This window comes from Acanthaster planci, linkage group LG16 (assembly GCF_054643075.1).
Source record: "Acanthaster planci isolate LZ-2023a linkage group LG16, COTS_SCS, whole genome shotgun sequence".
Taxonomy (NCBI): domain Eukaryota; kingdom Metazoa; phylum Echinodermata; class Asteroidea; order Valvatida; family Acanthasteridae; genus Acanthaster; species Acanthaster planci.
Window position 1 is genome coordinate 8,771,781 of NC_141792.1, and position 21,437 is coordinate 8,793,217.

The window sequence follows — 21,437 nt, forward strand, 5'->3', positions numbered from 1 at the left end:
TGTACGATGTGCGGGCGCACACTTGAGTGCTACTTCGTGTAACTGAAATTGTTGTAAACATGATTTTCACAAAGTAGCATGCAAGTGCAGTTGAGTGCTACTTCGTGGTGTTGGTGATTACATACTCCATTGTCGTAAATCCCGGAGGATGGGGGTATTATGCCCCCCCCTTTTTTTGAGGTGGGGGGATGGGTTAATGTTTCCTCCCTTCACTTTCTGTGATGAACAAAAAAAATTAAAGCGGACTGAAGAATTTTCAGGATTTCCCAACGACTACAATGTTTGCATATATATAACATTATACCACTCTGATGTAAGATTCTGCGTGAATTTGATCGTGAACATCGCCCCCTATATAGTGTATATGGTGAGCCCATCCCCCGCTTTTCAAATTTCCATGGCCGCGAAAGTCATCCCCCACCTCCCCCCCCCCATTTTCAACACACATTGTCGCCATTGACGTGCTCTGACGGCAGGGTAAAGGTTTCTTGAATAGCTTCAGTGAACGTCGGGCTTATCTAGCCATCGTAAGTCCCACACTTCCACAGTCCCACACATTTATTATGCTTTCCTCTTTTTTATACTCTTCGACGGAATCAAAGGGAGGTGTCGGCGGTATTAATTGGACGCTGATATTCACTGAGTGCATAAAGGTTTGTTCCTTAATACTTTGCATACTCTTTCTCGACCTTTATTCGGGTAACTGTGTTAACTAAACATTTGGACCTTTGGTAAAATTAAGATTGAACTTCGCTTTTTTGTAATCTGTATCTACTGAAACTGTTGACGGTTATTCATTAAAGTGCTGTTCCTTACAAAATACTGATGAAAATATATGACATAAGAAAATAACAGAAATAGACCTAAATACACAACAAAAGTTCAACATCGGAACAAAATGTCAGTAACAAGGTAATTTTGATTTAGTACGCGGTATATTTTCCCGAAGGTAAGATTATGATGGAGTATCAGAGAAAAAAGTTGGTCAAAGTTTTCTCTTAGAAAAGAAACGCTTCTGTTATTTCAACACTTTTGAGAATTTTTAATTTTTGCCATAACACAATGTCATTTCATTGATCTTTAGTACAAAAATTAAACCCACATATCAGTACTTTCTCTAATGAAATGTTTACCTTCAATATTCGAAACAAGTTTGAATGTACCTCATACTCGAATGGGTCGTCTACGAGGCAGTTATAAGGCTGGTGATTCACACAATAATGATCAAGTTCGATCAGCGGTAATTTGTGAACCACAGTTCGATTTTCCCTGATGCCCGACATATATTTAATGCATAGGTTATCAGTCGACATCGACCGTTAGTTGACAAAATTTTGTCGCTGATCGAACTTGCCCAATAATTACACATGAAATGTACATGCACCTACGTGCCGTCACTGCAATCGGCGGTTATGTCGGATGAACCGTAAGGTAGTGTGTCTTCGGTGTGTTCCCTGCACATCACAATGCAGCCACTTCCGGCCTCAAGAGGTTTATTTTATTCATTTAGTGGCACGTACGGAGCAGCGTGTATCTGGCAGGGGTGTAGAGCCAATGAAGAGACGCAAAGTGCATCGCCAATCAGTCCCCTATGATACACAATGTGGAAACTTTAAAACACCGACGCAACAGTCGGAAGAAGTTGGATCAGGTTCAACTGTGTTGACTGCCTGCGTTGAGTCGCCGGGGAAGGCCTGTACAAACAAGCACGCCGCTGGTATGACAGGCATACAACGATGTCGGCCTCTAAGTTAAGTAGGCCCTACCACTGATTTTGCTCATTTTCTCCTTGTTTTTATATGACCCCCAATTGTAAACGGAATTGCTAACCATAAACAAAACAGCAAACCGGATCATCAGTTTGGCGCTAAGAGGCGCTACTGCCATCACTTAAAAAAGTATTTGATGTGAAAATTTTCTGCATTTCTGGAGCCGTTTTGTTTGACTTGTTGTGGAATGACGTCACGAAGCTTCCATAACTGTCTGTATTTGGACGTCTTGCTTTCCGTCGGCGATCGTCACAACCATATTAGGTCCCTCACGGGGACTCGCCATTATATCTCTTTCCCTGAAAGTCGACAATACCTTTCATCTTGAAATTTGAATTTTATGCATATTTACTGCTAAACAGATTGACACAAATCAGTTTAATTGCCCCCCCCCCTCGCTGGTTCTTATATTAGGGATAAACGTTGAAACCAATAGAATGTGTTCCTTTCCGGTCAAATACTTCCGGGCACGTGACATTCTCCAATTCCGCTGCTCTCTCCACGACAGACACTCTTCGCAAATCCAGGTCATACCACCCCGAGTTGTAATACTTCCGCACGGTCTGATAATGAGCTTCAATACGTTGGGTGCAGTCTTTCAGCCCTGTAGAACCTTTGCACCATGTCTGGAAGTGGTTCTGGGTGGCACGCTTTTCCTTCAGGAAATCGAACAGCTGAATGTTTGTGGTGTTTTCAAACCGTTTGCAGCCGGCAAGCGGTGCACCCACGTACCGCTTCGCTATGCAATATCCCTGCAACAACGGGTTGGGTGACTTATTAAAGTGTCTCCCAGCGTGTATAGTGACATGGATCTCCGGTACAGTCTCGTTCGGTTTGACTTCGAAACCTGGCTGCAGGTGTTGAGTGTTGTAGGCTTCCAGGTTTCTGTTCACATCGATATGCCAGTCATAACGGTCATGCTCAAAGTAGTAAGCGTAGTTCAAGAAAATGTTGACCGGACTCAGTGATCCACCCACCAACGTGACCAGTCTCCTGAAAGCGTCTTCAAAGTTAGATAGCTGTAAATAATAATAATTAGGTACATTACTAAGGGAAGAAATGTGTGCTCGACCGTTCTTAAACGTGTTGAATGCTGATAATGTCCTCACCCAGTGCGGCTCAGGCGTTAGTCTGTACGTTTTCTGGCTTATGAATGCGTTTCTCTCACCGACACAAAAATCGACTCCAATGAATTTAACGCAAGTGTGTGCTGCGTTCGGCGGTGAAAATTACCCTAGGAACAATTGACGAGCATACGGAAAGGCACCCGAATCATTAGGACAAGTGACGGTCAGCACGGGCAACACGGTATAGGTGGAGTGTGAGGAAGCTTTCCATTGGTAAATTACCATCATGTGCACTAGTTGGCCGAAACTGCAACTAGCAAACTGATTGACCAAAGTGGTTATAATTTTACATCTTCCAACATTAAAATCATCTTCTAACTTTATAACTGATGAAAATGAACAAGGGGTATGAGGGACAAACATGACATAAAACTGATATCCAAAAAATGTGTTTAACCAGACCCCCACTTGAAAGAGATTAAATATGTTTTAAAAAACAGAACTTAGTTTCACGAGCAAACCTTCAACTGCAAAAAAGGTATTTACAAATACAATGAGCAAGCAGGAAAACACATTTGGATTTTTTAGAAAGCTTCCTTACAGAGACCATTTAAAGGGCATATATTTCTGGAAAATAAAAAGTCAACAGTTAAAAATGAAAAACAAAAAAAGAAAGGAAAAAGGAGGCATTTTAAAAATTGTCGTTTCTGCATGTTTAATAATCAGAACTGAAAGAATTCCTTAATGTGGACGCTACTGAATTGACACCCCGTGCAGAAACCATAGCAGACTGGTCTGAAAAGTTCAGTGTTTTATAAATAAACGGCTCGGTGTTTTCCGTCGTAAACTGAACTTTTATGGATATGATTTTGTTTTCTGATGGCTATTAAGTCACTATAGGGAATACAATGTAATTACTGGCCTCCGTATGGAAGTCATTCTATCAGGACAACAGCGTAAGCGCATCTTACCTTCATGTGTGTGAGAATGTGATTCCTGCAGTTCGTAATGGTATCTCTCCAGATACAAGCCGGAAAGTACGTCATAAAGTCGGCCACCAATTTCTTGCCCATTGCAAGTTCTGTCGTCTTGTCCCATCCATGTCGACGGGGTATTACCCAGTTTGTAAAAGTTACGACTCGCAATCGATGGTCGTTGAAGATATTTTCAGTGGTGACGGGTGTCGTGAACATTCCGTCCGTGTCGATCCAAGCAATGATGGATGCGTTGATGTACAAATCCATGAAGAAACTGCTCCACAGTTGGCGAAGGTACCCTCTACTTTTCAAGACGGAAGGGTCGCTCGGAAGAGGCTCGTAAACAAAGTCAAACTTCACGCCAAATGCAGGCTCTTGCTGACTCAGTCGAGCTGCCAACCGGTGATCGGCTGTCGATTCTTTGTCTAGTATGACGCTGATGTGACCCAGCTTCGGTGACCAGAACAAGACGGCAGATCGCAAGAAATCACAGTATAGACGCTGGATCAGTCTAGGAACGGCTGCCATGCGTAGGGTGAGTGTCAGAGTATGGCCTTTAGTGGCTGTCAGACTGTTTCCTTTTCTCGAATCATCATGATGCACGTATCTCAGAAAACCGCCCTGCTTTGGCGAGGTAACTTTCAGATATAGAGGACTGTTGTAAGCCTGTAGTACGGCTCCACAAACTAACACCAAAAACAACAACAGTGAAAATATAAACTTAACTGTCAACCAGAATTGCATGCGGAAATGACTCTGGGTGAAATTATTAGTTTTACTTATTGATCTGTTAAGACGAAACTTCGAAACGGGAATTCTATTCCGGTGCACTGAGGGCATTTTGCAGGTCTCAGTGCAGCTGATCTTGGTGGGCATGGTGCCGTGGTGGACCTTGACAGAGTTTCAATAGAATTACTTTTCATCGAAAACAACTCGTCTAAATGTCACAGCGGCGGGTATCGAACCACATATGCCTCAGTTATTGCTCCACAATGTGGCTTCGATGGAACACTGTGCTTGAACACCAACCTGACCACATACGAAGCGAGATATAAAGACGGAGAGAACCCTCCCCCTGCCGTGTGTTGTTCATTGTTTCACTGGAATTTGAGGAATTCTTTCACACATCTTGGGCGTATTCAAATCCCCATTCTCGTGTTAGACGAACACGAGAACATGGTTTCCATTACCAGCACACTGTCGTAGAAACACCCCTTGCACAAGGTAGAAATGAGACTGATCAGCTGGTCACCTCCAAACAGGAGAAGCACGTGATGGTGAGCAGACAGCAAGAGTCCCCGACAACAATCCCCTGCTTGCAGAAATAAAACATAATCTAGCCATTCTTGACAGCTACAGAGTTCCAAGTTGGAAAGGGTGCACTTCCACATCACATCAGAAATTAGTCGCAGAGAGGAAAAGCAACAAGTCATTGCATAAGACAGTTACCGGTATTGAGAAAAAGATGTAACAACCCAGATCCCCGAAACTGTGACTGCCGATCCAGAGAAATTGCCAAAAGATTACGGTAGCAGAGGGAGAGTGTCATGGGCATTGCACGAGACATTAATTTTGGTGAGAAAGAATATTTTTTTACTACGTATGGCTTTGACTGTAGCCTGCAGAGAGGGGAAATAAATGAAAACGTGGCTGCTTGGAAGGGCCTTCACGAAAGGCGACATAATTTCTATCTTGAAGATGATAGAATCGAGAGATGGATTTTCTCTGTATGATGACCTTGTCCAGGTTAACTCTGCATGGCATTTCCATGTTTCCATGGAAATAATCGAGCATCTCCGACAACTATTGCCTGGTTTCTTTGCTTAGAAGACAAACTGCCACTGTGAAAGTTGAGATGAATGCAGAGTTAGCTATTCTTCATCCTAAGCACAGAGGCAGTATTGCATCTTGTTTCAAACTTATGTACTGATTGGAGGGTTGAGTATTGAAAGGACACGCTAGAACAATTTCGTGTCGCAAATAGAAATACTCTGAGCCTGTAAAACAACGCAGGATAATAAAAGCATGCGTATAAATGGAAAAATATGCCAAGGGACACGGCCCGACATGCATCGGTGAATTCAAACAATAGAAACCCTTAGGCCTATTTCGTGGGATGGATTGTGTACAAACATAAGGATAACAAAAGAAAAATGCTGAAATTAAAATTTCGTTAAACACATTTCGATGGAACGTTGAATATCAGTACGCATGCAACGATTGAATTACAAGCTAAGATGTAAGAAACGTTGAAAAGAGAGCATAAATGAATATTGCTGTCACTGTCCAATGATTTTGTCATTTAGCAGTTCAAGCATGGTCATCAAAAGAACGGACTTTTAAGACCAATACAAAACAGGGATGTTAGCGCTAGTGCAACTATTGCTGGATAGTTATTGCATGTCATTTATATGAAATGTCACAACTGTGCTACTAAGTCTGTTTCGTGTATCTGGAGGGTTGTTTCATTCATTTTGAATCTGAAAGATCACAAATAATTTAACAATGTTGACCGTGACAGAAAAATCAGCTGAATTCTATGTCAAACAAGTAGTTAACTTATAGAAATCTTTCATCGCCGTATCAATTTAAACTCTGTTTAATTTTTAATTCAGTTTGGAAATGTAAATTCAATAAAAACTTAATGTTTAAGGTGTTCACTTTTGCTGTTCTATATTGATGTTAACAGTTACCGATAATTTTCAGTATTTGGCAAAGGTAAACTTTAAGTGAAGTTTATTAAATCGTTTTCCCTGTAACAACATTGAAGTGCATGCTGGCGATTACAACTACAGACATTTTGAAACCATCTTCTTATCTAAGATGTTATAGCGGCATCATCATATCTCTTTTTTCACCGGCAACCAGCCCCATCTGACACGGTCAATCCGGCGAGGCAATTTGCATCCCTTTCTAAGCCCGCGCGCATCCCCTTTTTCACCGGCAACCATGCTTCAACACAAACGGAAAATGTGACTTTAAAACTTTCCACAATTAAAGGAAGCCTTAATTTCTTGAAATTGGGGACTCGGTCAACTGAGTCCTATTTCAAATATATAATTCGGAACATTATTTTGCAAGAAAAATTCCATATAGATTCCATAAATAAGGTCTTTGGAATGAATGAAAACTGAATATCAGGAGTTTTACAATAGGGAAGCTCTCATACATGTTATGAATGAGAGCTTGAGATGTCAAAATGTAACAAATTTGACTGCCAGTTTTAGTCCTAGTCCTTTGTAATTACAGTCTTCAATCGTCATTGTAAGATCCTAATGGGGTGATTTTCTTGTAGCTCTGTGAATAAAATAAGTCCCTTTTAAATTAAAGCTTACTTGATAAAATTTTGGACCCTTCATTAAAACCTTTGACTATACAAATACATAGTTGGGGGACGAATAACTGAGGCCCATACAGCTTTATAGAATTTATGTCCCCAGCGCATTTCAATTTTTTTGGTATGGCAGAAACAGACCCTTTAGACGGCCTTTTGCGGCTTTTAGATAATTGATACAAGAATAAATTCCCTTATATTCCAATCCACGAGACATGTGGGTTTGATTCTCTTTTTCCATGCAATGTACCGGTAGATAGACGTTTATTTAAAAAGTCTGTTTCCTGGCGAATTTTTCTTTCTTTCTTAGTTTAAATTAATTTCATTCTTTGGGTCGTAATTTTTTGATAATAATTTATCACAGGTGATACGAAAATGAGCCGAGAGAAGATTTCTCTTTGGATAAGTCTGTGTGGAGATGGCACTGTCATTGGACCGGCCCGTTGAAAATGTACAGAGGCACAGACATCATTCGTCCAACGTCATTTTCTCTTAGTTCTGCACTTTCTTTCACTTTCGTCTCCTTAAAACCCTCTTCTGGGTGCAGTGTCCCAATTCAAGGAAAATTCTCCGCCAGGCCAAGGCGCTTATAAATTAAAGTACCCCTAAAAAGAGGGCTCTGTGTGGGCCTAGAAATAATGGGACTGCGTAAATATAGCCCAGGCTCCTCTCTGTAGATTCAGGGCACCCATCTGGGGGAAAAGCACACAAAAATGTGAAAATTTGCCAGAAGAGCCTGAGAAACGTGAAGGATGTCATTTAAAAATTTGGCTGCTGAGAAGACTTGGGAACTTTCACGGGGGGGTGAATTTGTTTTGGGCGGATAATTAACAAATTCATTGGTTAACCTACCAAAAGTTAATTGAAAATCAAATGAAATCTGAACGACCAAACAACGCATTTTAAAAAAAATTTTGTTGAAGAGGCCTCAGGGACTTCAGTTGCCTGCCATGGGCCTCAAAACTTTGTTGATTTTACACTCTTTTCAGTGGAGCTTGGAATAGGCCTACTTGAGCTCGGGCGCTGGGTGACCAAACTGATCTCTCTCTCTATAACGTCTGCCGACAGAGGGCGCCACAAACAGCTCGTCAGCTGTATATCTTGCAAGGCCAGGGTACGGTACGGGTACGGGTACCGGGTCGTCGCGGACCGACCATATTAAGCGAGAGCCAGCTACGGTCGGATCATGACTTCTAGAGCTGAGAACTTGTGTGATGCCACTTAAATTCCTGTCGGCTATAGGTATACATGTATGCCATGCCTATAGTATGGGATTGATACTAGGAGGCCTACACTTTAACTTTTCATTTGACATTATGCTCAACATGCGCAATAACTGTTGGTTGATGTTGTGAAAAGAGGGCAGGGTTTGGGGAAATAATGAGGGGAATACTGTTGACAGTGTGAGCAGAGTTCTACATACACGTACGCACTAGTGACACATATTGGATTCAAATTCATGGCTGGTTGATCATTACGAAAGTCACATCTTCTCTTACAATTCAAAATTTCAAAGAAATATGAGCAATAAAGACAGCGTTGCCTTTGATTTGGGGGGGCTCGGGTGTGACCACTTATATAAGAAAACATGACAAAAACTCAGGGGACCCCAAAGTTAGACCTAGCAGTTTCTAAATGCACTCAGGCGAGAAGTGCAATACACTCTATAGTCCCAGCCATGCCAGCCTGGGTTCAGAGGTTGGACTTCATCTTCATTACATTAATTAGCTGTTTTAAGCTACGTCCTACCATGCATTAAAGCATCCTCTGCATGCGTGAAATTTGATCTAGTTTAGCCATTACAAATTAAGGTGACATGAGTGAAAAGTAGTGAAAGTGGGGCTTGGTGAAAAGTTAGACTTTTGAAAAATACAAGGAGCAATCTTAATATTGAAAAGGTGTGATTTATATTTTTTACCTTCTTTGGTTAGTGAGGCGTGGAACTCCGCGCAGAAGTCAACATGGTGAAAGGAGCCTTGCTTGGTGCCAGGGCAAAGTTTGCATCATTTATCAGTCTTTTTATCCTTGTCGTGGTGCCGGAGAGTGATTCTGTATTGCGAGGTCACAGACAGGAACTAGGTAGACACTGTGACCCCATTGGTCACATTGAGGTTCTTGAAACACTGCCCTCACCTGGGGTGTTCTGGGATCGTTATGCGAGCCAGCGTCATCCTGTCCTCCTCCGAGGTGCGGCAAGACACTCCCGGGGGATGAAGCTATGGTCGGATGAATATCTCGCTCGAACTTACGGTGACCTCAAGGTGAAGATCGAATCAAAGGCCGAGAAGGACACTTCACCAACGGGAGCCAAGGGGCTTGGGCAGGACACGCTCGGAAGCTTCCTGGCTGCTTATCAGATGAGAAATGCCTATGTTGTTTCGCAGCTCCCCGACCCCATGGCTAGCGAGGTGTCCATGCTCCCGTTTCTGACATGCGGAACGTTCAGGGAGAGGATCCTGGAGGCAAACCTTTGGATGAGTAGCGGGGGTACCAAGAGCCTACTTCACCGGGATGCTGACAATGCCATCAACTGTCTCTTCACTGGACGGAAGGATTGGATATTCATTCATCCATCCTTTGAGGATCGCATCCCCATCGCCAAGGTAATGATCACATACTGTCAGTTGGGTAGGGTCCAGAAAGTGAGAATAAAAGAGAACTTCCAAAACACTAATCCAATCCACCCCAACAATATCCTTGAAATTGTCTCAAGCTAAGTGAAGGCACTGGACTATACATGTATATTCAGTATCATAGTCAAACCCTTTCCTTATTGTTCCAAAAATGAAGCCTGAGAAAGTATTTACTAAGTGATTTACCAATATTAGTCCAGTATTTAGTCTTTTTAAGGGTTTGCGGGGGGGGGGTGTATGGAGTTGAGTATGAACAGAACCCCAAATCCTGTGGAATCCAAATTCATAATCAAAAATATCTTGGGCGATAGTTATCACTTGAGCCTACTTATCTGAATGCAAACAACCAATACAAGATAAGGTTTGTGCATTATACGAGCCAGCTAGGATTCAGCAACTCGGAAACACATTTCCTGGTGAAATTATTCTGCCCATTTAGGAAGATGTGGAAGCATACGGCGGCTTTGCCCTGCTGGATCCAGACAGTGTTGATCTGGAGAGATTCCCGGCCTTTGCTGACGTGGACTGGTCCTATGCAAACATTACAGCCGGAGACTGTCTCTTCTTGCCTTACGGTAATTTACACTTCTGTGGGGATACACCATCAGTGGAATTGTTGTCACAGTCCAATTTGGTATGTTGCAGTAATAACCCACAATTTGTCCTCTAGAGACCAGAATCAAGAAGGGGATAAGTTTTTAATTGACTTTAAGCATGGCTCCAGTCCAGACTTGAATCAAGGCCACAACTGCATGTAGTGTTCATTTTTGAAGAATAGGATATGGTCTGAATTAGTCTCCCATCGAGACTGACATGAACTTGAATGCAATACCTGTTCATGTGTGGATCTATGCCACTAGATCACTGCGGTTTCAGAAAATATCTTTGTGTAAAGGAGCCACTGGATAGCCATTTCCCCCAGCCACGTGTACCACTCCTGTCACAGAGCTGATTGATTTAGACACAGTCAGTAAAAGATTTCCTTCTGACTCATTTACATTGCTCTTGTGTCGCGAAGGTTACTGGCACCAGGTTCGCTCATACGAGAGAAACCAAGCTGTCTCTGTCCTCTTTTCCCGATTGACCGAGGTCGACTTGAGCGATTGCCATGACAATGACCTACACTACACTCCACTAAGTGAGGTTAACATGGTGTACACCTATGACGGATATGGTGATCAGACAATGGGCGATACCGATCCCTTCGAACTCAAGTAAGGATTTACCAGAGAGAAATTTTGGGAGCCTGGTCCCTTGAGAAAAAAAAAAACTCCCTCTTCCCTTGATGCGACCTGTAAATCATTGGTTTTGGGCAGAGAGGTCAAGAATGTTGTATAGAATACAAGTTGTCTGTTTTCTCTGCTTTGAGGTGGTGTGTTGTTGAAGACAGAAGAATCACCTACAATGTCTCTACAGAATTCTCAACTTGTTCTACATACAGTTAAAGAGAAGCACTTAGTAAAGAATTTTACCAGAGGCCAGAAGAAGCCTCAACTCAACATGGCTGACTATTTGACAATCTGCTCTTTTGAGAGGCACCCTCCCTCATGGTGCAGTAGAGACAGGCTGGTTGGAAGTCTCTTGATTGGGCTCGAAAATTGGGTGTGGTTGCTCAGTGCCTCCCTCACAAAATGCGCATCAACCTCTGTACACATGCGATGTTTCCCACCAAAGGGGTACATTGTCGTGTCGAAACTCGCTACCTCTTCCGCCACTGAGCGGGTTCAAGCGTCTCTTTTTCCTCTGCGTTGTGGTATCCACACTTGACTGCATTGCATTGCTCTTTGTGAATTTGATCAATTTTGCTTTTAATCTTAACCAATACATGTATGTAGTGACACTTTGAAGGAGTGGTGCGCCAATTACCCTGGAGCTCTGGACTGGTCTGGTTTGCTAATGGGACTTCTCAAGGTAAAATCTCAGGGGTTCTATGTGATTGAATCATCTTCTAAGAAACAGCACAAGAGAAAAATTCATCTAATATGAATCCAACTTAGAGTATGGAAATATATGTACCAGAACAATCTGGCCTCTAGATGACCATACACTTTCAGAAAACCCTAGTGATACAAGTACATTACATTGCATTTCCTTGGTTCAACCCCCCCCACTTCTGCTGCCAGCTGTATTCGTTTCTAGTGCCTTTCTTTAAGGAAAAGTTAAGTATTGCAGTGAAAATAAGCATAACAGTGTGTTTCAGTTGTGAAAAGAGAATTTGTTAACAAATACCAAAAGTAATCACATTTGACATTTGGTCATTTTCGCTTTATACATGTATACAATGCCTGAATATGTTACAGTCATCTCATTGGTGAGTTTTCACATCACATGACATGAAATATTCGGACCAAAACATTGTGCACTTGCACACATGCTATAAGAACCATGTAGGAGACTTAATTTGGTCAAACCAAAATGCATGATAGCGTCATCCACAGTTAAGCTCTTCACACAGATGTTGCAAATGATAAATTCAAAGCGCCGGTCACTCTCTCAAATGAAGAAAAGACTTCTGAACATTGCACTGACGAACATTCATTATGAGTGGAATATTTCATTGCCTGCAGGAGTATGGTTTGGATAACACAGATGACCCAACCCCCAACCACATACTGAACAGCAAGCACAGAGAGGTAAGAAACAAAAGTGTCATGCTGACGGGTAAAAGGGATTAAATTTGGTGGAAGGAGGGTTGGGTTATTGTGGAAACCACATATCTTGACAAAGGTAAAGTATAAGGGGTGTCAGTGGGGTCCATCTGAAAGCTGTAAATATTGAACGCAGTCATTGGTGACCTGATCGTGCATTGTTTGTTATTAAACAAACTAGCGACCTCTGGCATAACTGTGCAGCACAGAATCCATTGAGATGTAGAGGAAAGATTAACAGTGTTGGGAAGATTTCCCCAGATTTTGGGTTTTGACATAAAAAAAAATTGGCCACTGAAACAAAATCCACTAAAAATACATTTTAACGCAGAGTCATGATTCCTGTTAGATTTCAGGGAAATTTTTGTTGCATACATTGTACCTGACGAACTGGCAAATCGGCCATTCTGGTGATTTTCAGATTTTATCGAACGAACTGACGAGTAGGTTTGACTGCAGTATTGCTCTGAGAGCCAAAACTACAAATTAGGAAATCATTTCAAAGACCAATTTTGTATCTCATACATACAAAAGAGGGTTGAATTAAATATTGAAAACGAGCACGCAATAACTACTTAACTGAAAACTTGTTTTTCTCGAAAACGGTGATATTTTATATTCGTCAGTTCGTCAGATATACAACATTTTCTTTTAGCATTTTGAATTCCCCAACTTTAAACTCTTGCCCCTGTGTTATTACAACCTCCAAAACTCTTCAAACTTTGCCTGTGTCAAAGGCAGATGATAACTTTGTGTTTTGTCCTGTCACATGTCATTTTTGACAAGATGCTGTCTTCTATGTAATCCTATCAGTCAGACCCGCTGTTGATAGCTTTCAGACTGGCCCCATTGACACCCCTTATTGTTATTCTTTGTTGCTAACCGTTTTCCAGCGAGAAGCCCAGCAGTAATTTTGTGTATTTTTTCTGTGGTATTCACTAATTAGTTTGAAGAAGGCATTGAGGATAAATCAAAAGCTGACGTGATCAGACCAATGCTAGCAGAAGCGACAGAAAAGGTGAGTTGGGAAGTCTTAATTATCTTGGTAAACAATATTCAAGTCATTGACTTGGGAGTCATTAATGATTTTAATTTTTTGCTGTACTTCGCTCATACCATTAATGATTAGTGTACTCATTATAGATTTTCCCAACTCTATGAGATGACATGTCCTGTGACCTTTTTCCCAGGCAAATGGTACACCAGCAATTATAACGGTAGTTTATAAATTTGTATGCATCATTCAGGTTTTTTAGTCATAAGAGTGCAGTTGGTTTGCTCCTGCACATTGTAATTCAGTGCCATGGCAAATGTACAACTGTGCCCACACTTGGCATGTTGCTTTAAGGTTGAACGCGGTCACTGATGCGAGTCATAAAGTCATATTGTTGCACTTGAAGTATCGTCACTTGTTATCTTCAAGATGATAGACATCTTGGACACCAATCATGATGGTCAGGTGTCCTGTGACGGTGAACTAAGCGGTCTGCCCCTGAGCACCCTGAAGACTCTGGCCAACATCCTGGACGGCGACAGTGCCAACACAGAGGATCATGAATATGTCAGCTTCTCACCTCAAGCCATCAGGTAAAAGGGGCTGCGAAGTCAGGCATACTACCGACCCGTCTTTCCAAGCCAGGGTTTCAGCTAAACTCAAAACAGTGAACACAAAGAAGCTAATGTTTCAGCTAACTGAAAGCAGTGAACACAAAAATGACCTAGGGGGGCCTTGCCTACATCAACGCCTGTTGAAATTTTAGAATTAGATTTTGTCCTTTACTAACTTGATACTCTGGTGCACTGCATGGATGGATGGATGGCACTTGCATGAGACTTACGAGGAAAACTTTGAGTTGAATCATGGATCTCTGACTTACCAGTGTTGTCATCAACACGGGCGATTCACAGTAGAGCGCCACCAAGAGTTTGCAACACGCTGGCCAATCATAACGCATGAAATTTGTCAACCATTTCCAAACGAGACATTAGGTCGACAAATTTCGCGCATTGTGATTGGCCAACACGTTGCAAACTCTTGGTGGCACACTATTGTGAAAAGGCCGTATTCACCCTGACACTGACTGAACCACGGGTTATTGTTTTGTTAATTAAAAATAAATCAGTGTGGGACTATCAAACTTTCCCCAGTGACAAAAACTCAATCAGAACTTCAGCTAGGGGCACTTGGGTTAGAGAGTCCTAAGTGTCTTCAAGTCAGTGTTGTAGTTGAGTCCATGAGGCTTGTCACAAGTCCAGTCACGAATCCGCTCACAAGACGAGTCATAAGTGTGAAGAGTGACTATGATATGCTTGTGTTGCAGTCCATTGAAATGGCTTGCAACGTTGTTTTTGACTGGATGATTTGTGTTGATGGACCGGCAAAGACATGTAACGGGCTTGATAACATTGCTTCAATTATACCCTTAACTCCAATCTCACTTTGCAGGGGCTTCCTGATGGAGTGCATGCAGCGAGCCGACACCCACTCCAACGGGGAGCTGGCAGGGGCAGATTTCTTGGACCTCTACCAGGCATTTGGCGGCTCTATCAAAGGAGGGAAAGAGGTATGACAAGAAGAAGTCGATACAGTCTTCGCACCAGCTGGAATTCTAGCTACCACTCGGTTAAAGAGCACCTCTAAGGAAAACACGTTTTCTCTGATTTTATGGCTACATTGCATCATTTGGCATGCACAGGGTATATCCACTACGAATACAAGGCGAGGGTTCCCCTTGTTTTCTCAGAATGACGCTATCTACATTCAGAATTTGCATCTTGGCATGAACAGAAAAAAACCCTTTTAAGCTTGTTATAGTTGAGCTCTGAAGACAAATGACACTGCATTTGATTTGGGTGCTTCCATATTTATTTGAACAGATAAAATCAGAGAAAACGTGTTTTCCTTAGAGGTACTCTTTAACCCCCTGGGAAGACTTAAGAGACCTCTGAGTAAACCTCAAAATTGCTTGCTTCTCCGCAGGTGCTCTCTGTTTTGGATGAGGAAGGCAACGGATTCATCTCCAGAGAGGAGCTTCACAGCAACTTGGAGAAAGTGCTGATGATGTACAGCAAGAAAGCGAAGCCTGATTCATCAAGTAAGCACATTTCAAGAACAACCACTTGCAGATTAGTTCCGACTTGAGGGCTCTGTTCAGCACTGCAACTGTGTTTTCGCTTAACCCCTTGACGATGGGAAATTTTTTCTGAAAGCCGACTCCACAAATTCCAGCCTCGCTTGGACACGGAGGCCACCTGCCAAACTGCAAATTCTCGGTTTGTGGCCCTGCGTGCTCTGCACGCTTTGAATTACACATTGAAAAGGCTCATTGTTCGATGGTGTGCGGCTCTACTCACACTTCCACATTCCCGTTGCCTCTTTTTAAAGTGGGGACTATTGTGAAGCTGGTGATTATGATGCAAATTTTGTCTTTTCATTTCTGGGCTACACACAAAGGCCAATCACCATATATACAAGAGCCAGGGTCTGCCTTCTTTCACCGTGTTCGCTCGAGCGTGGGCCGAGAATAATAGCTGAAAAGCGGGCTGAGGATCTCAATTTTTACGGCGGCTTTTATCATCATCCGTCGCAAAGGGGTTAATAAATTTGCTTGCTTAATAGCAAACGTCAGCAGTATGCATCATGCGACTTAGCTAGGTTATTTTTTGCTGAGCAGAGATGGCCTTTGCTGAACAATGAATAGCTCATGTCCACGAGTAAGACTTGCCTACGTTTTGTGTTTACAACTTTTTTTATTTGTGTTCTCACAGATGTGTTGTGGGAGAGAGAAAAGGAGAGACTGCACAGCAAGGATCTGGATAATAGGCTAATGGAGGACCAGCAAGAATGGGAGAAACACATCCACGATGACTTGTAGCTTGAACTCTTGACATCTGACCCCTTGACCAGGGCGTGCGAGCAGCCGAGTCATTCTACATCGAGAAAGCACGTCCTCATTACCTGCATTGCGTGGACATTGTTTGTCTCCAGGTCCACACTCGAAATATCATGCTTTGTAACCAAAACTAAAAATGGGGAGCAAGGAATGCCCTAACAACTACAGTTTTTCCACAATAAAATTCTTTCACATGACATGGTCCTGTCTAGGTCAGAGCACTTTCCCTGTAGGACCATGCACTCTGCATGTGCATATACTTCAAGTGGAATGGCAATGTGTGGCACATACAGGTATGTGTCATATTTCCCATAAAATGTGAATCTTTGTGACAGTATAGAGGGTTTGCATGGCTGCCATCTTGCAGGCAAGTGCTTTTGTTCCACAGGGTATGCAGAAAAGAGCTGTCTTACAACATGACTACCACACAAAGCCTCTGTAGGAGTGCATTTAATTCTCATTGATTGTAAATGGGGATTGAAGAACACCCTGCCTCAACAATTGAACAGTGCTGCAACTGCACACCATTTTAACTGAAATGACTTTTTACAAATTTTGCTGAAAGATGAACACACCGTTTGACAGAACCCTTAAGTGCCTCTGATTTTTTTGTACTGTACCTGTTGGTCTTTCTGCTACACAAAGCACATAAGACAACTTCTCCCACAGGTACATTAAGGTAAAAGCACTGATAAGTTGTGGTAATGTACAATATAGAGCCTGGTGTGTTGTGCTGACCCAAAGCTCAGTGTTGTTTCAATGAACTTTAAAAAGTGCATTCCGTAGATAAAATAGGTAACAGTTTAGGGAACGTTTCATAATTACAGAAGGCGGTATTTACTGCGGTACCGCTGTTTTTTTGCGGTACCAGCATTAAGCCCTTTCGGGTAACTAGTGCGGTGCCACTAAAAAAAAGCGGTACCGCAGTAAATACCGCCTTCAACAACTATGAAACGCTCCCTTATTTTGCGCTTGTGGTATTTTCTAGATGTGGTTGGGGAAACCTGAAATCATAATGGGAAGTGAATAGAAGCCTAACAGTCGCTTTGTGTTTTTAGTATGGGTAGACTAAACCTAACAGTGACAGAAACTATTTGCTCCTCTTTGGTCTTGTCTTGTCCACATTTACTTTTTAATTTTGTGGGATCTTTAAAATACTGCATATTTTTGTATAATTTGAAGAGAGATAAAATAATTAAAAAAACACGATTAAATGGGCACTCACAACTGAGAGTGATTTTGCACTTCACCATTGTTAGGGAAATGATTCATAGAACACGAGTACTCAGTTTTTAAATGTATTTTATACCATTTAAAATGAAGAGAACAAATTTTGCTAGTTTAGTGTAGCTCAGAGTACATGTATACATTTATTTTTATACATGTGATACTGTAATAGCCCAAATAATAAAGCAGTTATGAAGGAAAGAATGTGATGTATGGTGTCCATGTCGAGCTCTTTCATTCAATTATACAAAGCAACTGTACATGTATGAAACATAAAAGGCTGGCTTTTAGAATGTGTCTTCAGTTGCCGCTGTAAACGGACACTAAATTAACCCTGACATGTAATGCACCAAAAAAACTTGGGACACTCTTATGGCAAGAATAAAAAAAATTACTATTTACAGCCTAATGCCATCCATACATATAACAAGCCTCAATGCGCCCATTAACTTTTTCACACCCTACTCGCTACAATTTTTTCGGGGGGGGGGATTTTTTCCATTGGGTGGGGAATTGATAACTTATGAACCAATTAAAGGGTGGAGGGGTGATATTTTTAAAGCAAATCTGTGACTTTCATCCCATTTTCTTTTGTATTTCTATTTATTTTTTTCAACTTGTTTTTAATCCCCCATTTTTTCAAGGGGTCAAGTGCCCCCTCTTGCCCTCCCCTCGTGACGCCCATGCCAACAGGATTAGCATTGCAAGAGAGCTGGCTATGTACACCAGTTCAGTGGCATCTAAAATTGATGCATTTTATGAGAAGTTCATTAATTTGCTCCCTTTTCCTTAGAATGTGATGACTGAATCAGGCGGTATTTAGGATCAGTGGAGTTCTGTATTGGCAAGGACAGGGTGAACAAGAAGATGTAACTAGAAACTGCAAGTGCTGAAGTTCACTTGTCATATTTCTATGGGCGTAAGGCAATGGGATTACATCTGCATCTAGGGCTGACGTCACTTACGTGCGACCAATTGCACATAAATGTAGTTCACTGATTAAACAAATTTTCCCCGCATACACCACCATGGATCAAGCTTGCAACCAATAAAGGACCGTGTGAATTTGGCAACTTCATTCACTGGTGCTATAAAACAAACTACATGTAGAGAGTATACAATTTTCCTGACAGCACTTGCTGTCAAGATTTTCCCTGGCCATATTACTCTTTTTCAGCACCAAAACATGAATGTGAGGTACAAAGGCTATCCACTGAGGGAAAAAACTCGGCATGCCACTTCCTTGGAATCCTTAATTTAGTCAGTGCCTGCTGCTGGCTTGTCTGTAGTCTGCCGCTGATGCTTCACGAACATGGCAAGCCTAGGTTTGAAAGCGAGCCCTTGGCAACTCAGTGGTGTGGTGGATATGTGCCACAAAATGACCCTGTGCCCGTGCAAAACCTCCTTGCTCAACAGACATCTTGGCAAACAGGTCAGGCATTGCTGTGAATTCTGCCAGTCCTATCATCCACTGTACAAAACCCACAAAGATCATTAACTAATGAGCCCCAAGCTGGACCAAGAGAGGGCGCAATTTTCCTAGCCACAGAACTGCACTTCGCTCGTTCACAAACTACTGTGAAATGCATGTGTTACCGTCGTGTCGCTACCAGCAAAATGAACACTCCTAACCAATATGGCTCTATTCAACCGATGAGGGGGTGCTTTTCCTCAAGGCGGATACACATCTTACAGAATAGGCAGCCAAGCTTCTGGCACTTGCTGCATGGGTGCATAGGCCAACCTTTTTCCGCTCAATTATTTATCTGTTGTCCATCTTGTCGATTTCAATGGAGACAATGTGCTGGCCTGGCACCATGGCAAGGCCAAGAACACGTGGCTCCTCCTTCTGTTCAGAGTCTGTTGGAAGAAAACATAAAGGACCAGTGTCAAGACATTGAGACAAACTTGACAAGAGAAAACGTGATTGAGTGCTCTTCAATGCATGTGTTCCCCAAAATTAACCAAAAAATCCATGCCGGTGAAATATGTCAAGTGCTTGGTAACTGCGGACACAGAAACGGAAAGGTCACTGTTAGTTTCATTTTCATGTACATTTTGTGTGTGTTTTCACGTCCAGTTTCATGTGCACATTTCACATATGCACATTCTCCCAACTGTGCTTATTTAAACTCAACATAATGAGAACTCGACTCTGGTCTTTTCAATGAATTTCAGTAATTTGAGCAATGGTTTTGGTGCACTCGGCACTAAATGCAAAAGGTTTCATTCAAACGTGAGGATGTGTCCCTAAGCAAGATTACAACATTGATTTCTATCCCTCTGCATGATCTTTACACATGTGCAAATGGCACATGCACAGGTCACAAGAGAACCTTTGCTGATCTAGCTAGAGCAGTGCCCAAAACACTCCTGCTTAACAAACAATGCAGCAATGTTCAAAATCCTTGACTTTAATTTACCAGGTGCCGTAAGGTATTCCTCGCACGATCCCAGGATCACATTCCGGTCTTTGTCAGTGCACAGGAATAGTCCTATCAGTGTGCGGCCATCAGTCATCTTGATGCGTAATGTTTGGTTCAGCCATCCCTGCAGCCTCTCACGGCCATCTTGGCACTTCTCTGGGGCCATGGTCTGCTGCACATGGAGATTAGAAATCACCCTAATATGTCATCAAACTACACAGCACAGTCAAAACTACTGAGTAAGGAAAGCTCCCTAAAACTACTTGTGGGATAACTGAAAGTATAACAGGACTAACATCAAAGCAACTAGTCAAATTTTGGGAAGATCTACAATACTTGGAAGGAGGAAACACTTCCAGATTATCTCAGCTCTCTTTAGGTCTTCAGCTAAGAAAGCCGTCTTTCCATGTGCACGTTTTCAGTCTGCCTAGTACCAGTAGGCCTACCATGCCTACATGTACCTAGAGGCTCCATGCATAAGTTGTGGAATTGCACTGGAGTGAAATGTGGCAAACAGATTGATGTAGATCTGGAAGGGACCCTGTGTATGAATGGCAAGGAGCCTTCAGGCTGTAACAAGCAAATACCTATACTGACATACAAAAAGTAATGTTAGGGCCCACGAGGTCGAGAATCGGCCTATGCCTAGCCTTCAAGTATTTCTAATTTTGCATTCTACAAAGATTTCGAAATTCAAGCAGCTGAATATAATGTCGTGTGCACTGCTCATGTTGGGTGAAATTAGTCGATCTTATGTCGATTAGGCTTAGGCCTATTCCGCAAGCATGCAGCCAGTAGCTTTCTCTTAAATTTGTAATGCAAGGTTGTCGGTTGTGCACGATGTTTAATTATGACAGTTGTTGAAGATTTCATGCAGGCCCGCTCGCGCCTCATGCAGAGCATGGAGGAAGGAAAACAGATCGGGCATATAGAAAAAGGGGAAGTTATTCTTTTTAAAAATGTAAAACTCAATCTTTCACAACCAACATGACATGACAACCACAAAAGCAAGGGCATGACGGGCGGGCGACCGCGTAGCTATCGTGCCGATCGCGCTCAACATTCACATGAACAAAATATAATTCTGACGTTCAAACCGATTGGCATCTTTCACTAAGTAAATGTACCATTAGTCCCCCTATGGTTGTGGTTTCTCTGACGGGAAACTCAAGAAGAACACATGCAATTCAACAAGCAGTAAAACTAAAAGTAAAGACTGAAGGGCGACAATGCAATAAACCAGGTGCAGCTACTTGTATGGCAAACCTAATCAACATATTTATTCTTTAATACTATTTACACAGGAAATTAAATAAGAGTCAATCGAATGCCCAAAAAGTAAGGGAATTATATTACAGTATTATAAAGAATGAGTTAAAGTTGCCACATAAACAGTCTAAACCAGGTATTTTTTAAGATTTGGGGAAATATTTTCAAAGATTCCAAAATGAAGTATGGATTAT

General features: G+C 42.1%; 3 protein-coding genes across 5 annotated transcripts; 1 reads left to right on the forward strand and 2 right to left on the reverse strand.

The window, feature by feature from the left end:
• Window positions 1-666: 666 nt before the first annotated feature.
• LOC110989301 (uncharacterized) lies at window positions 667-5,050 on the reverse strand. The gene is made up of 2 exons (XM_022253592.2): window positions 3,808-5,050; window positions 667-2,788 (listed from the first exon to the last, which is right to left on the reverse strand). The coding sequence occupies exons 1-2, from the start codon at window positions 4,687-4,689 to the stop codon at window positions 2,180-2,182; spliced, it is 1,491 nt and encodes a 496-aa protein (XP_022109284.2). The 5' UTR covers window positions 4,690-5,050; the 3' UTR covers window positions 667-2,179.
• A 3,204-nt stretch (window positions 5,051-8,254) lies between these two features.
• LOC110989300 (uncharacterized) lies at window positions 8,255-17,757 on the forward strand. 2 transcript variants are annotated; one of them, XM_022253589.2, is made up of 11 exons: window positions 8,255-8,389; window positions 9,079-9,750; window positions 10,220-10,355; window positions 10,799-10,994; window positions 11,616-11,691; window positions 12,348-12,413; window positions 13,375-13,446; window positions 13,852-14,015; window positions 14,875-14,992; window positions 15,409-15,523; window positions 16,197-17,757. In XM_022253589.2, exons 2-11 carry the CDS (start codon window positions 9,109-9,111, stop codon window positions 16,301-16,303), a joined length of 1,692 nt encoding a protein of 563 aa, XP_022109281.2. In that variant the 5' UTR covers window positions 8,255-8,389; window positions 9,079-9,108; the 3' UTR covers window positions 16,304-17,757. The 2 variants fall into 2 exon arrangements, with proteins under 2 accessions (XP_022109281.2, XP_022109282.2); XM_022253590.2 differs by having other exon boundaries at window positions 8,265-8,397.
• Window positions 17,607-21,246, reverse strand: LOC110989303 (N-alpha-acetyltransferase 38, NatC auxiliary subunit-like). 2 transcript variants are annotated; one of them, XM_087147450.1, is made up of 3 exons: window positions 21,102-21,246; window positions 19,972-20,143; window positions 17,607-19,408 (listed from the first exon to the last, which is right to left on the reverse strand). In XM_087147450.1, exons 1-3 carry the CDS (start codon window positions 21,102-21,104, stop codon window positions 19,311-19,313), a joined length of 273 nt encoding a protein of 90 aa, XP_087003576.1. In that variant the 5' UTR covers window positions 21,105-21,246; the 3' UTR covers window positions 17,607-19,310. The 2 variants fall into 2 exon arrangements, with proteins under 2 accessions (XP_087003576.1, XP_022109285.2); XM_022253593.2 differs by having other exon boundaries at window positions 19,972-20,146.
• Window positions 21,247-21,437: the final 191 nt, after the last annotated feature.